The following is a 16,845-nucleotide window of genomic DNA, read 5'->3' as shown; positions in this document are numbered from 1 at the left end:
CGTATAGCCATAGGCTATTAAAATCATAATGTGACATAATGAGCCATAAAACATAGTGTGACATGAAGCCATTTACAATATAGCTGTCAGAACCCTATTGGCATGCCAACCTATCCAAACTAATCAACTAGGCAAACTAGGGCATATTACAAGATTACAAATTTAATTCTTTATTCTTAGGGTTTATACGTCTTTATGCCTTTCACTGGTCAACGAACATATTAACCTTTTTATACATCATGAATAAGTTGATTCTAGTATCAACATGTCACAATTTGCATTTCAATATAATGCCAATATAGTACATTGTACATTTCTCACAAGTTGGCATTTATTGCCAATTTATTTCTAGGCTTTATTGTAGAGCATTGTCAAATTTTCAATTTTGGTATGCTAGATCGATCTAGCTAAATATCCTTTTTCCCTTGGTTTTTAGATTCTGGTTAAAGAAGCAAATTTATAGGTCTATGTCTTATTGAATTTTTGCCACTGATTTCATGTCGTTCTGAGTTGTATGGACCAATATATGGTCAATATACAAAAGCTGGACAGTTTGCATTTTTAATGCAAAGTTAGGTCATTTTTAGGTCAAACTCAATTATGGCAGATTTAGTACCCTAACTTGGGCAAACAATTTGACTTGGTTTTAGTCATTTTTGGGCTTTGGTGTCTTCATAAGAGTTATAGCTCTATGTCTGATCTTTCTATTGATATAAACTTCAGGTCATTTGGACCTGTTTTGAATGAGTTATGGTCAAATGAGTGACTACTGTTCATATGGTCAAATTCTGGGTTGCAATGGTTCTGGACAGTTTTGATACCTCAATTTATGCAAGCAATTTGACTTAGTAAATGACATTTTTGAGTTATGTGATCTTCACCAAAGTTGTAGCTCTATGTCTAAGCTTTCCATCGGTATAAATTTCAGGTCATTTGGAGTTGTGTAGACTAAGATATGATTATTTTATTATGGCTGGTCAAGTTGCACTTATATTGCACTATTAGGTCATTTTTAAGTCAAAGTCAATTCGGCCAGTTTTTGCAACCCAACTTGGGCAATTAATTTAACTTGCTTAATGGCATTTTTGGGCTTGGTGGTCTCTACCAAAGTTGTAGTCCTATGTCTAAGCTTTCCAATGATATAAATTTTAGGTCATTTAGACCTGTTTTGAGTGAGTTGTGGCCAAAATACTGGCTACTATTCATATGGTCAAATTCTGGATTTGCCAAGTTACCTATTCCGGATTAGGTCACTTTTTGAGTCACTTTCTGGACAGATTTTTAGTAAGGCTTCTAAATGAAAGTTAGTTCATTATATGTCTAATTTTACCTCCAATTGGCCTTATACCAATTGAGGCCACACAATTAGGGTTATAGCTCCACAAGCATACTGTCCTCATAAAATTCTTCAAATACACAAATCATACACATTCAATTCCCTAATCCTTTAATTCCCATACCTAAATTCTGGATTCATCACATTAATTTATCATTCATCACATCTCATTATGGTCATTTTGGACAGTTTATACAAGTCCTCACTACAAAATATACATCCCTACTTCACAAAGTCAAAATTAACATAATGTACACATTCCTTCAAACTCTAGTACAATTATTTCCATCAATCAATACATAGCCTATATTTACTTATTCACCAGTATCAAAATTACCATTCAAATTCATGGAATTAATAATATCCTATGTCCTCAAGGCTGTCAAAAGTCAACAATTACATAAGTCTCCAAAAATCAATTCAAATCCTAATTCAAATGTTCTAATTCAACAATTCACATTCAATCAATTTATAGCACAAGTATTTTCATCAATCCAAATGTAATTCTCATTTGCTTACTTATCAACATCCCAAAACATCAATTAAATTCATGAGATAATTAATCTCCCATGTTCTCATGGCTGCCCAAATGAAGCAACAATACAAATCCCCAATTCAAAAGTTCAATCACAAGTTACACATGAGATTAACTTACTAGCATCACAATTTACTTTAATCCACACTAATTCTCATCAAATACCATCAATTACATGTAAGAATAATTCATTTACCTTCCCTTTTCATGGCTGCCAAGAATTACACACACTAAATACTCACTCAATTCCTTAAAATTTTCAACCAAACTACTCACCATAACCTCAATACAAACTTTAATTAAGCAAGGGAAGAAAAACTAGCACTAATCTTTTGTGAAGCTTGCTAATACTTCATCAAATCCTCTTCTTTTTGCTTCCAATATACTGCCCATGATGTATAGACTAAGTTTAATGAAGAGAATTCATGAATTTAGCTTGAAAATGGAAGATATCTCAAGCTTGCATGGGCGGCTTCCATGGAGAGAAAATTGGGACACCATTTCGGCCATAAGAGGAGCTTGGTGAGGATGATGAAGTGAGTGGGAAATCTATCCTCTTATTATGTATTTATATGTCCACTTAGTGCTCTACTAAACATAGGTTAATTATATTATAATCCAAGATTTCAATATTTGCAAACTAATCCCCAATTTCTCTTTTAATTGCACTTCATTTTTAATTTCATTTTTCATGGGGTTTCCAAAATTTAATACCACTTATTTTTCATGGACATTTAGGTTAAAAGTCAACTCTAAGTGTCAATTGACCAAAAGGCCCCTCTTCGGGTTACATTTTGAATTTTTCGATGCTATCGATTAAGTCTTTGACCCGCCGATTTTTTTAATTTTCATTTTTGTTTGTACTAACTTACTAGATTTTTTTTTGACATTTTCAATGTTAATTACACCTCAGTAGACCTTTAATTATGTCTCGAAAATATTTTCCCGAGTTCTCCACGATTCAAGGCTAGTCAACGGTTCTCACCGTAACTTCCCGGTGCGGTCACCAATCGCTACGTGTTCGACTCGTTTAACTTAGTCACATTTTATCTCTTTTATTTTTCTTTAATTTTTGTCATTACATATTTCATTATTTTATACTTCCTCACTGTCAATTAGGTGTAGTTCCAGATATTTCGACTTTCCGGGGTAGGCATTAGCCGTTGGAACAGTAGGACGTACGGACTACGAAAATAAGGATATTACATCCCAAGTGTTTGATCTAGGCGTGAGTGAGTATATTAATATCCCACATTAGTTTGTGATAGATATAATGTGCCCCTTATAAGGTTTTTAACACTCCGTCTTTGATCTATCTTTCAAGGGTGAGTTAGACCTGTCTCATTTTATTAAAATAGTTGAGGATGAATTAGATTTGACTCGTTTTCTTAAGGGAAAGAACTACAAATTAAGAGGTTTATTCATTTAGGGATAATAAATCATGCATCACTTACCAAATTCTAATTAATGGATTGCTTGTCATCATTAACAATCAAGGGTGTTGAATAAAAAAAAAAAGAAAAAAAAACCAAGCTTTCTGTCACGACTCGATTCCACAGGCCGGATCGGCACTAGAACCTGGGTTGGCATAAAGCTCTCAAGGCCTGTAGTAAGCCTCATTATTCTCAAACCCATAACTAGGACCAAAATCAAGGTTCAACAGGGACACAAAATAAAATAAAATATTATAAATTTACTTGGTTCAATACAAACAGATAACCATCAGAAAAACTAAAATTAAGAGAGCCCAGCTCAACCTTGATACCAATCATGCATAAATTAATTAATTTTCATTAAATTAATGTAATACATAAATACATTGATGTCATGGCGGAGTTCTAATAGTTAAGTAAATAGATAAATAAATACAAACTATAAAAACTACTAACTAAGAGGCACCACAACCTGTGAAGAAAATTGTAGGTTAAACCCGAAAATAGGCTTACTCCTCTTGTAACCTAGGAAAATATATGAATAGAGGTGAGCGTTTGACTCAGAGAGTTTAGATATTGATTATAATTATAATTTTTATAGCTATCTACGACTGATGTATTTCTAAGTATGAAATGTATATCGAGCACTTATATCAAGCAAATCACCTAAATCTCGTACAAGAATATAGTTTGGAGCTACTCAAGTACTCAGTGTATCACATCAATATATAAATATGGGAGCTGATTTCTTATACAATTCTTTTAATCCAAATCCTACCAGTGAGTTTAACTTAAGCCGGACTTTTGTTTAAAACCAAGTGTGAGGGCTAACAATATTAACTCAAAGCTGTGCCTCACCTCGACTTTTTATATCCATAAGGACCAGGTTTTAGCGATACTAACTCAAGCTGTGTCTACCAGTCCAATCCATATCCATGTATACCATATATAAATAACACACCCAACTCCAAATTATCCTCAAGGAACCAATCACAAACAAAAAATAATTAATTAAATATGCAGCAACTAAAATTCCCCTAATATATTAACTATTTATGTACATAATTAAATATTTATAAATACATGAGCATGCCAGATATATAATTAATATTAAAATTACAAAAATAATCAATATCTAAATCACAAACTGGTCGACCTAATTGCAGCTGATCCAGCTGAAGAGAAGAAAGGCTAGTCGGTACCGATCACCTATATAGACACACTGATATCTATTAATTTATGGCAGAATTAATCAATAAATTTAATTAAAAAAACAAGAATAATTCCTAAGGTCCTGCCGAAATATCAGCAGAGTCTCCCTCATAACTGGACCTAACCCCTGCAAGAAAACTTAGTAAAAAGTAACACACAGGGCTTCAAGCCCACAACAACAAGTATAATACCCATTTGGAGCCTACAATAAGCATAATCTAAGTCAAATAATCTAAGCTCCAGCTCAGGTCCCTAACACTTCTATAGTCTAAATAATTATTTTTAGCACTTCAAAAATCATAAAAATATTTGTGGAGGTCCTCTATATCATCCTTGTATTAATTAAAGTTATTTTACTTAGTTTTACTAAGCTAATAATATTTTATAAATTAACCAGTTAGCTTGGCCAAGATAAAAACTACACAATTTGTATTTGAGGCTACCTTTGCAAATTCTGTTATCTGAAACCTGTCCGAAATGTCTGAAAATCTTAAGATTGACTGTAAGCATGACTCCTTTCTAGAACAACCCACCAAACACCTGGACTAGCCTGAAAACTCAGTCCCGAGTGTCAGTGAGCTGTCGTCGATCCAATCACACCTAAACGAAACTCGAAAATTGTTAATAATTATCATACAATTATTTTTAATTTACGGGAATCGAAAAGGCCTAAAAATCTCATCGAGTGATCTAAATCGTCCGATGATCGCTTTTTTAAAATAATATCCAATTGGAGCGGGGTTAGTCTCATCTTAAAGGTCTTAATGTGCTGAGTTCATCGATGGTCTCAGATCACTGATTCGACGGCCGGATTGTCAGGAAAATTGCCGAAAAGCCATTGTTTTCTCTCTCTCTTCCACCTCACTGGAAACACTACCATTTCGGGCATGGTTGGTCAAAAAAAGAAAGTTTGGAGGGAGGGGAGTTGAACATTAGTTTCAGATCTGTTGTCCGATGTGCACATCACCAGAAAAAAAAAGGACGCTAAAGTTTCTCTCTCCTCTCTATCTCTATTTGAAATCGCTGGAAAACACTACCTTTCGCTGCCAACCTGACTGTTGTTGTGTCATCAGATGGTGCTTTGTGGCTTGGTCTCACCAGTCTCCGTCAAGTGGGAGGGTGGTCGCCGGAAAAAGGAAAGAAACGGAGAGAAGGGAAGTGGGGAGAAAATGGCGTGAGGTGCCCCGGGGGGGGGGGGGTGTGGTGTGACTGGGGTCTTCGAAAATTCTGGGTGTGTTTTTTTTTTTTTTTTAACTTTTAATTATCCTTTCAGTCAATTAATTTTTTAGGTATATTCAAATAGGTCCAAAATTCTTTCATTATATTTAAATTAAATAAAACTTTGAAAATAATAATAATAATACTCTAAAAAATTTAATTATTTTTACATATAATATAATTTATTCTTAAACAAATCTAATTGATTTTGATGATAATAATGTTACAAATAAATAATAGTAATAATAATACATATAAAATAATATTTATAAAATAAAAAAAGTATTATTATTATAAAATACTAATTTAACAACATGGATAAAATAGTAATAACTTAGTAGTCCGGTTAAAAATATTTTATATAAAAAAAATCAAGTTGTTACACTCTTACTATCAAAATATAGCCAAAAAAGATAAAAATAAAGGACTCTTAAGGGTTTCTATAGCATATTCTAATCGTAATTAATTGTTTTGATAATTATAAACACCGATATAAATATTTATATTATTAAATAATATAAAATTATATATTTTAATCATAATTAAAATAATAAATATTACGTTAAAACCAGTCCACAAATAGAATCCCTATGTCTTCGTTAGAGTGTTACATAGTGGCCTTTCAAGTAGAAAGTACCTTATGGAGATTATGGTCCATGATGGACTGCTTGAAGTTGGGCTTTCAAGAGTACTTGTCTAAATAATAATAATAATAATAATAATAATAATAATAATAATATTTTTATACAAATTAATATCAAATATAATGTACATAATTCAGTATGTTCATTGTACTTGATCTGAAAACAATAAAAAAAAAGGTTTAAAAAAATAAAAAAGAATCCAACAGAATTATTAAAACATTAAACTAAATAAATATAATAATGCTATATTGATTTAATATTTTCAATTTAAATTGAATGTTCCTTTCCCTTGTTATTCAAGACCAAACTACCAAATATTAATGCCTTATTTCCAGATAAAAATTAATCATGTAATAAACAGTGTATGTAACGTTAGTGATTTCAAGATTTACATGTTATTTCAAATTTGGCAACAATTAGTCTTTATTTTTTATTTAAAATATTTATAATTAATTTATTAAAATTATTAATTATAATTGAAATAAAAATTATTATATATTATTTTTTTTCTAAATATGTCCCATTAAGATTTAATTTTTTTTAAACTGAATTTACATACATATAAAATAGAAAATATATAATAAAATTTAGATATTAGATTTATTTATAATAGACCGACTTAAATGAGAATTTCCCTTTATCTAACACCAATGGATCCCACGAAAGTTGAACAATCTGACGGTGGAAAATCGTACAATAGTCAATTAAAATAAAAAATAAAAATAAGAATAAAAAACGAATACAAAAAAAGTTCACTCGTCGTTTAAGAGTTGAGTTGGGGTGCTTTGTGTGAAGTTTGGATAGGCAAGGAAAGAATCCAAATCGAAGAGGTTCATACTCAGATTAATAAGAGGGAGAGTGGAAATGATGATGCTGAAGTTGATGAAGGGAACAAATTTTATGTGCTCTTGTTGAGAAATGATGATGCTGAAGTTGATGAAAGGAACAAATTTTATGTGCTCTTGTTGAGATGGGTACATTTTTATCATTATTGTTCACCAACTCCAGCCTGCCGTTGTCGTTGAGTCGCTGCTTTCACTTGGGATCCAAGTCTGCTGTCATCACCATCACCAATTCACCTTCCTTTTTGCGCTTCTCTAAGCGCCCCTGACCATGAACCTCTCCCTTAAACCCTTTATTGGATCTCCCTCGCAGATCCTTCTTCAATTTCTCTACTATCGTTTTATCTCCCTCCTCCTCTCCCTTTCCCATGGACCCTACCTCTCGCCCTGCTGTTGTCATCGACAACGGAACCGGGTAATTTTTTTTTTCTCTTTTTTAAATGTGGAGGAGCACGGCTGATGTTTGATGAAATTTCCCAATTGGGATTGTTGCTGAATTGTGAATTTTGTTTGTTTTTGTGATTGTTTTGCAGGTATACTAAGATGGGTTTTGCTGGAAATGTAGAGCCGTGTTTTATTTTGCCAACTGTAGTAGCTGTAAACGATTCGTTTCTAAATCAATCCAGAACTTCAAAAGCGAATTGGCTTGCGCAGCATAGCGCGGGGGTCATGGCCGATCTAGACTTCTTTATTGGAGAAGAGGCTTTTGTCAAATCCAGATCGAGTAATACTTATAATCTTAGCTATCCAATCAAACATGGTCAAGTCGACAATTGGGACGCCATGGAAAGGTACTGGCAGCAATGTATATTCAATTATTTGCGATGCGATCCAGAGGATCATTACTTTCTTTTGACTGAGAGCCCGCTTACTGCACCGGAGAGTCGCGAGTACACCGGTGAGATTATGTTCGAGACATTTAACGTTCCTGGGCTTTATATTGCGGTCAATTCGGTGCTTGCTCTAGCGGCAGGATACACAACATCCAAGGTTGGTTGGTTTTGAGGGCCTTTTTTTTTTATTTCAATAATGTAAATTCTATTGGGGGATTGAATTTGAATAAAGATAGCTTTGAAATGATTACTTATGTGTTGTCGGATGTCAATGGCTAGGATTTTAAGTTTTCAGAATTATGTTGTTTGTCGAATTTAGAGCTATGCAATTGGTTTTAGGTCTTGAAACTGGCGATGGAAATGGCAATTACTTGTATTATAACGTATCTGCAAGCTAATTGCAGGAAAATGACATATGCTGAAGCTGAAGGAGAATGCTGAAGATTTGAATGTGAAAATAGTTAACCCCAAGTGAGGGGACCGAATTAGTATATGACTTTCACATTCCCTGGCTGGGTGCCTTTTGAACCATTGTGTTTCTTCTTTATGAAAATGCTGAGCTTATCTGCTGCATTAAGCTCTTGTTCTTACTTTAAGTCTTGTAATTTAGCATGGCGATCTGACATATAAGTAAAGCTCTGCTGCATTACTCAACTTGAATTTTATTTTTCCGTCATATTTATCTTTTTATTGGAAGGTGCAATCTCAGAATGAATAATTTAATCCATTGAACACTACGTTCAGGACTCTATAGGTAGGCTTTGGATGCATTTCTCTGGGAGAGCGTTGGTAAGCTAAGCCATCAGGAAGGCATGCTATAGAAGGTAGTGATACATCATGTCCAGAGATCCTTGGTGGACTTGCCTGAGGCTAGAATTATTCATGGCATGTCCACACACACATAAAGTTAAAAATAATGAACAATATCCTCAACTAGTTTAGGATTAAAACTGTTGTGGAACTAAAGTTTTATTATGCTAAGTTGAATAGTTGGTGATCAGCCTTAAATTTGGTCCAACGTAAATGTGATGAATTGATGATCCTTTGCCTTTGTATTTTCAAGTATATGAGGGCATTGGATTTGATATTATTTGCATCATTGCACTCAATATTATTGCATGGCCAATTGGTCTTTCTACAAAATGTTTATAGATAAGTATCAGGAGTAGTAGCTTGGGTAAGCAATACCTTATAAAATGTTGGTCTGATAAACATTTGTCCTGAAATCATAATATTTAAGTACATGAAAGAGGCCTCAATGTATTGGCTCTGAAAGGCTTGCTAGCATTCTCAAGGAACAGAGGTATTTTGAAGGACTGCAGTTTCATGGAGCTTCATAAGGAATATATTGAGTTCATTGAATTGAACCATTGCTATTTTGCTATTCAGTCATCCCAGTCCTCTGCTGTTTTGGTTGCCTAGTTGTATCTTTACATCTGACACCGACTGTTAATGCGTTTAGCCATAAAGGATTGTAATTCAATTATAATTGATGATTGTGGTTGTTGGCTTTTTGATTTTGTGTGTTTAGCAAGTGCGCTTAGCTACCTTTTTTTTTGCTTTTCTTTAAAATTTCATGATTAGACAGTTAAAAAATGTGTTTAATTTTGGTCATACATTGTGCTACCATTTTCTTCTAATAAAAAAAGCCCTCTAAATTTTAACTGAAATCTAAATACATTTTATCATGTTCTTAATGTATTCTTAATTTCCAACATAATGATCTTTTTGCTTTGAGATTGACTTACAGTTCTCTTCAGTGTGAGATGACAGGAGTTGTGGTGGATGTTGGAGATGGGACTACTCATGTTGTACCTGTTGCTGATGGTTATGTTATTGGGAGCAGCATTAAGTCCATTCCCATTGCTGGAAAAGATGTCACTCGCTTTATCCAGCAGCTCATGCGGGTATGTTTTTGATGTCTAATGGTAGGGCTTATTTCAATTAAGTCCTGTTTATTTTTTTTAATCATTGATTTTTTTTAATAGCTTGAACCATTGGTTCTAAACTGCTGAATGGTAGGAATCATTTAGTATTTCAAAATTTGGGCTGGTTAGCTGATTGATTCAGTTGATTTGACTGTTAAAAACCAAACAAAGAAAATTAAAAAAATTCAGAAAAATTAATATAAACTAAGTTTGAAAGGTAAAAAGTAACGGTGTCTTGATTGTATCATTTTACTATAATTATGTTCCTGGGAGCTTGTTGTCTTTCTACTGAATAAAAACTCATCACGTCAAGGGTTGAGTGCTGGTGACACAGGTATGTTAGTGCACTGGATTGGCCTTTTCAGCTTTCAAATGCTTTAAACACCACATCACACTTATGGAAGTCATTAAATGGCTCCAGAAGAGATAATTTTAAATGTTTTGACTAGTAGCACAGTATTGTGAATTTGCAGATTGTTTGGTAGTAATTTGTAGCTGTGGCTTATTGCTTGTTAAAATTGTTTGTTGCAGGAAAGAGGAGAGAATGTACCGCCAGAAGATTCATTTGATGTCGCTCGAAAAGTGAAGGAAATGTATTGCTACACTTGTTCTGACATTGTTAAGGTAATTTTTCTCCCCTTAAATTTTGAGTTGAATAGATTTGTGAAACATATGGGCATAATTTCAATTGCTTCTTCAAAAGTATGACAATTTCCTTTGCAGTAAGTACATTATTCTGCCCTGCTAGTTATTACATATGTCTGATTCATGTGATAAATATAACTCTGCCAGGAGTACAACAAGCATGACAAAGAACCAGCCAAGTATATTAAGCAATGGAGAGGTATTAAACCCAAAACTGGGGCACCATACTCCTGTGACATTGGTTATGAACGATTTCTTGGCCCTGAGGTTTGTTCTACCTTTTCTTCTTGCCATAGCCTTAAATATTTGATTGAATGACTGCCCAGAACTTTCTCCAAATTTAATCAAGTTTGGTCTTGATTATTATATTAATAAATATTTGGTTGATGCAAATACCGTGTTCTCCTCCCTCTTGAGCAATTCCAGCTGGAGTTGCTTGTGAAGCCTCTATAACCATGGGAACTAATCAACTTGTGAAAATTCCTGCATGTTAATATGAATCTCTTTATTACATGGCACCATAGAAGCATTTTTGTTCTGCATTCATCCCATTTAGGTGATTGGTGAGATTTTCTATTCATTCATTTGCATGCCCAGAAAAGTTGTTTTTCCTTGTAATCACTATTGTGCTAGTTGGCTCTGTTCTTTACTAATATTATATTCCTCATGGCTTTTGCTTATCCTAATTTCATGTGAATCTAAAGATCTTTGTTTGTTCAGGACTGAAATTTGTTTTAGTCAGTCTTGTGGAATAACGTGGTGCTTAGAAAAATTATATGCTACTTGGTATCTTCTTAAGTTACTAGATTTTATTCATTTATTTTGTGGAAAAAAAAAAGGATTGTGAATTTGACAATTTTTTAGTATTTGAGGATAATACTTTAGTACATGTTGATCATTGTGTAAAAACCAGTGGACTTTGTTGCTTATGTGTTCTTCTCATATAAACATGCTGCAGTTCTTTGTTCTGAGGGTTTGCTAACTTGCTCTCCAGGTTTTCTTTAATCCAGAGATTTATAGCAGTGACTTCACCACTCCTTTGCCAGCTGTAATAGACAAGTGCATTCAGTCTGCACCAATTGATACAAGGAGGGCTTTGTATAAGGTGAAGTATACCTATACCAAGAAAACAAATAATGCTAACTGTGGCCCATAGATGTAATATATTCCAATGAGTTGTAAGAATTTTAAACCCAAATGTTGGAAAGAACGTGAAAATTTTAGTGGGAAAACTCTTTGTATTTTTGGGTCTTGGACATTATGGATTGGACTGCTTTCCTGAATGCCTAATAAATGTGTGCTGCTTTCTTATTTTTCTTCACCGATTATCGGAGGGTTTTATATTTAGAACCATATATTCTTTATCTTCCTTTTAATATATTTTTTAAAATTTTTTAAAATAAACTTTGGCATTAGTTATATCTTCTCACAGATTTGTTGATTGGTAATTTGATTGGTTACCCATTTTTATATTTGCACATTATCTTCTTATTTCATTCATAGAATATTTCTTTGACTTGCTGCTACGTCTTGGTTTTGATTTTCATCTCAGAATATTGTGTTATCTGGCGGATCAACCATGTTCAAGGACTTTGGTAGAAGGTTGCAAAGGGATCTGAAGAAGATTGTGGATGCAAGGGTTCTTGCATCTGAAGCTAGACTGGATGGTGAAGTAAAAGTAAGCGTTTTGAACCTTATATTATTTCCTCTATTTTTATGGCGTGGCTATTATTACATAAAAGACTGAGCATCTCTATTTCTGGGTTTGCAGTCGCAACCAGTGGAAGTTAATGTGGTCAGTCATCCCATCCAGAGATTTGCTGTTTGGTTTGGAGGTTCTGTTCTTGCATCAACACCTGAATTTTTTGCTGTATGAATTCTCTCTCCTTTTAGAAACTATATGGCCACTTCACATATTTCACAGGGATCTGGAAGCACAGAGTCAATGTTAATTCCCTCTTTCTATGTTCTTTACTCTTTTGACAACTGCTTATCTGCCAAGCATTTTCATTGCCATCTTGTCTTGATTCAAATTGGATGTTTTGTTGTAGGGCTAGAATAGGAGAAACTACTGTTATATGACTTTTCCATTTGAAACCCAATATGAAATCGTATTGGTATTATCATGCAAGTCAAATATAAGTTGGCCAGTTGTGCCCATTTTTGTCCCTGGGAATCCTTGAGGGTGCTTTTTTTTTTTTTAAATCAAAATTTAGAGCCAGATGAGTGAAACCGTGCTTTGGTCTATACATGTTTAAATTTTTGGGTATGTTGAGATAAAAAGGAATCATTATCAGCTGTTTGCTGCTTTAGATGAGCTTTGTAGGTCTTGTTATGTTGGTATTACTGTAGTTGTTTTGGTCATTACTTCAGGTAAAAAAAATTTAGTTATTTTGCATCTGCTTGATTCAAGGTTCTTCTCTGAATTATGAGGTGATATTAGTTTTTGGGGTTGATAACTGTCTCTCATGCTTATTATTACCTCACCAGGTTTTTTTATGTATTCCTGATTCAAATCGCGATTTCAAATTTAAAGAATGTTTTACTCCTGTGCAGGCTTGCCACACAAAGGCAGAATACGAGGAATATGGAGCAAGCATATGCCGCACAAATCCTGTTTTCAAGGGAATGTATTAATGCAAAGTTCTGACTTGGCAGATGTCTCAACTGGCATTTTCAGATAACAATGTTCCTTGGATTAACACCATTTTCCACTGCCATCATGTGCCTCAATTCACTTCCCTTGTTACATCTTTGTGTGTTCATCCATATTAATGGGTTGTGAGAGGCAGTGTAAAGTATGGATGCTCAATCTAAATCGTAGCAAGGTCAGATGGGTTTCTTGTTTTGATTCTTTCATTGGTTACCTCCAGTCTCTCAAAATCTATAGGATAGCAGTCAATTGTGTTGCTGATAGGCCCTGCCAGGAACTGTCATTTAGGTAAACATAGTCGAGCTGAATTTTTAGACTTCAGCTCAGTTAGATTATGATAATGATATATATATATATATATATATATTTTTTTTTTTTTTCCATCTTCCTCTTTTTTTTTGTGAACGATTATAACACCATTATTTATATATACACATTCGTTTGCATGAGTTGGATAAGTGTAGCTGCTAGTTGGAATTAGAAATTTGTTTTATCTTAATTGAACCATACGTACTTTCAATGTCTTCTGTAATGTCGATCATTGAAGAGGTATGCACTCCAACTCTACAACCTTTTGGTGACGTATGGGCATTTGGGCACAGGGCCATGTTTCCTATGTGTTGCAGTGGCTTACTCCTTGGGGCTAAGGTTCATGCGTTATAACAATCTTATAAGGGGGAATATTTTTTTTTTAAAATACAAAATAATATTATGTGATTTTGCGCTTTGACATACGAGGAGATGTGATTTGATTTTTGTAAGTTTGATATTCTGTGTTTTCCTCCGCAAGTAAATATGGTTCAAGCCGTTGGTTATCGTTAAATAATATTGACAAGACGAATGTGTATTGTTGATCATGTAAGTCTCATATTAATGTCATTGATATGTCATTATGTCAACGTTAAAAAGAAAAAACATTTGATATTGATTTGAGATCAACAAAGTAAACTATTAAAGTCATATTTGGTACGACGTAATCAAAATTATAACGTAATCCTTATATTATATATTTAATTACAACATTTGATATAATTATACTATACTTAAGATAATCAATTATATTTAAAGTGACATATTAAAAAATGAATGTAATTATTATTATTATTTTTATTTATTGTTAACATTACCACCATTATTATTACTTAGCTATCCCCATCTTTCACCACTACAACCACCACAACCATCCTATTGCTAACATCACTATCACCACCACCACCATTGACCACTGCTATCACTATTTAGTTATTGTCACTTCTACCGCTACTCGGCCACTGTCACCACTACTACTTCATTTAGCCACAATCATCACCTACCCATTGTTGTTGCCACCATCACCACCACCACTACCATTCGACTACTAATTATTATAACCATTACTCCTTATTATTACATAACGTTTGGTAGAGCGTAATGTAATGTATATAATCAATTATATAATGCAATTAAAGTTATAATGTGATTGTCATTACATTCTTATATTTGATTACAAAATAAAAATATAAATTATGTAATTTATTGATAATTTTTATTTTAATATTTAATTTATTTATAGTATTAATAATAAATGATAATGGTGGTAGTGATTGGCAGTCGAGTAGTAGTAGTGGCTAAGTAGTGGTGGTGGTGGCGGCGACAACGGTGATTAGATGGTGGTAGTGGTGGCAGCAAGGTGAGGTAGTGGTGTAAAGATGATAGTGGCTAAATAATGATAGTGATAGTCAAGTGGTGGTGATTGTGATGGTGATAGCGATAGTAGTAGGATAATGATGGTGGTGGGTGGTAATGTTGGTAGCGGTGGTGACAGGATTAGGGTAATAGTGATAGTAGTTATGGTGGCCGATTAGTAGTAGTGGTGGTAGTATTACTAATAAACAAAAAAATAAAAACAAATAATCATCCATCTTCATATGCAATCATCTTTACTTTACTTTAAATATAATTGATTACATTATGTAATTGAGATTCCATTGCGTCAAAATTTTTGTATTATCAAATAACGTAATCAAATATGCAATTTAATTATAATTATATTAAAACTTTAATTATATCATACCCAACATGACGATATGTTCAATTTTCATATTAAGGCGGTTTGGGTTTGAGTGGCTATTTCATAAATTTGGAGTGGAATTTTTTTAGCTTCTTTGAATTTATTTGAAAGTAAATTAATTGCACTATAATATTTAACATTAACTAGACTTTATTTAACATTAACTAGACTTCTTGATGCTAAATGTTTATAAATTTCTTCGTATATCATATAAAATATTTACTAAAGACCAAAAAAAAAAAAAGTCAAATTTCATAACTTCCTAAAAATATACCTAGCATTCACTGTGAAATTTTCTAAAGCATAGATTACTATTTTAATTCGAAATCTGATTAGTTTATCTTTATATATGCAAATTTATAAAACTACTAATTCCAGTCTGAATTTATTTAGTTTGTTCGAGTTTTTCTATTTTGTGGTTTAATTGCTTGTGTGGAAGAATTTTCATAATTTATTATTGTTGATTTTCTATTCCCTTTCTTAATTACTCATTAGAAAAAATCATATCATTGGATTTAGTAATTAAATGAAATCAACTTCTTTTATTCAGATGGATCTAGAGAATTAATCTCAAGTTACAATTAACAAAATGAAACATAAAATCAACAAACACGAAATTTATCTGGACAATCTTTAAGTTCACGTTCTGCACAATAAGCTGAACTTAAAGAAAGTACTCATTTTCCTTAACATGACAAAGAATCATAAATGTATATAAATAATTGAAAAAAGCTTAGATGAAGTAGCTAGCAACAGCTGCAACTCCAGCAATAGCAGAGACCTGGAGGGAAGTGGCTCCACTGGCAGGTGATTCAGCAGAAGCATTCTGATTAGTTGATGATGCACTGCCTAATGGTCCAGCCGCAACCTCACTAGAAGCAGCCCCAGGTGCACCTGCTGCTGTAGAAGAACCATCGTCGGCATTACCAATAGTATCATTGTTAGCAGGTGCAGCGGCGGCGGTGGTGGCGGCCGGGGTGGAGGGAGTAGTTGAAGCTGCTGAAACCACCCCAACAATTGCAACAAGGAGAAGGGAAACAATTAGAGCCTTGCTTGCCATTTTTTTTTTTTTATGAAAATTACTTGTTTGTTTTTGGTTTTTTGTTGTTTAAAGATTCTTATTCAAGAAAAGCAGTAATTCTCTACTCTAGGATATATATAGAGAAACACTGCAAGAAAAGACACGCTGATGAAGAAATGAGAGATTGGAAGAGCTTATATAGTTGTTTTGGTTATTGAGGAATGGATGAAAGTGAACGGAAAAGGTGGTAGGGTTTTCTCCCGAGGAGTGAGGATCGCCATGAGAGATTCAGGTTTATTTTTGGTCATTATTAAGCTAATTTCAGTTAATTTAGTTATTTCAGTTTATTTATGGCAGTATATTATTGTTCATTATTCTAATATTAGTATATACATATTCATTTTAAACCTATTTTATTGAACAGATTAATTTATATAAAATTGAGCTAAACTTATGTATATAAAATTATAATTATAATTTTAATTGTAATAATTT

At 33.2% G+C, this 16,845-nt stretch overlaps 2 protein-coding genes across 3 annotated transcripts; one reads left to right on the top strand and one right to left on the bottom strand.

Annotated features, from left to right (window-relative positions):
• The first annotated feature begins 7,121 nt into the window (after positions 1–7,121).
• On the top strand, positions 7,122–13,477 carry LOC110646033 (actin-related protein 3). 2 transcript variants are annotated; one of them, XM_021799327.2, is made up of 9 exons: positions 7,122–7,635; positions 7,754–8,210; positions 9,814–9,960; positions 10,513–10,605; positions 10,774–10,893; positions 11,621–11,731; positions 12,179–12,304; positions 12,398–12,461; positions 13,183–13,477. In XM_021799327.2, the coding sequence occupies exons 1-9, from the start codon at positions 7,589–7,591 to the stop codon at positions 13,308–13,310; spliced, it is 1,293 nt and encodes a 430-aa protein (XP_021655019.2). In that variant the 5' UTR covers positions 7,122–7,588; the 3' UTR covers positions 13,311–13,477. The 2 variants fall into 2 exon arrangements, with proteins under 2 accessions (XP_021655019.2, XP_021655020.1); XM_021799328.2 differs by having other exon boundaries at positions 7,123–7,635; positions 12,398–12,496.
• Positions 13,478–15,857: 2,380 nt separating this feature from the next.
• On the bottom strand, positions 15,858–16,501 carry LOC110646030 (uncharacterized). Its single transcript, XM_021799323.2, has one exon. It carries the CDS (start codon positions 16,387–16,389, stop codon positions 16,063–16,065), a length of 327 nt encoding a protein of 108 aa, XP_021655015.2. The 5' UTR covers positions 16,390–16,501; the 3' UTR covers positions 15,858–16,062.
• Positions 16,502–16,845: the final 344 nt, after the last annotated feature.

This window comes from Hevea brasiliensis, chromosome 10 (genome assembly GCF_030052815.1).
Source record: "Hevea brasiliensis isolate MT/VB/25A 57/8 chromosome 10, ASM3005281v1, whole genome shotgun sequence".
Taxonomy (NCBI): Eukaryota; Viridiplantae; Streptophyta; class Magnoliopsida; order Malpighiales; family Euphorbiaceae; genus Hevea; species Hevea brasiliensis.
The sequence above is the reverse complement of the archived record's forward strand: the minus strand, read 5'-3'. Positions and strand labels throughout refer to the sequence as shown.

Excerpts from the sequence above, each read along its gene's own strand:
- LOC110646030 (XM_021799323.2), bottom strand. The coding sequence starts at position 16,389 with ATGGCAAGCAAGGCTCTAATTGTTTCCCTTCTCCTTGTTGCAATTGTT.
- LOC110646033 (XM_021799327.2), top strand. The coding sequence starts at position 7,589 with ATGGACCCTACCTCTCGCCCTGCTGTTGTCATCGACAACGGAACCGG. Across the intron at positions 9,961-10,512 it reads TTATCCAGCAGCTCATGCGG|GAAAGAGGAGAGAATGTACC; the intron begins GTATGTTTTTGA and ends TGTTTGTTGCAG. Across the intron at positions 12,462-13,182 it reads ATTTGCTGTTTGGTTTGGAG|GCTTGCCACACAAAGGCAGA; the intron begins GTTCTGTTCTTG and ends ACTCCTGTGCAG.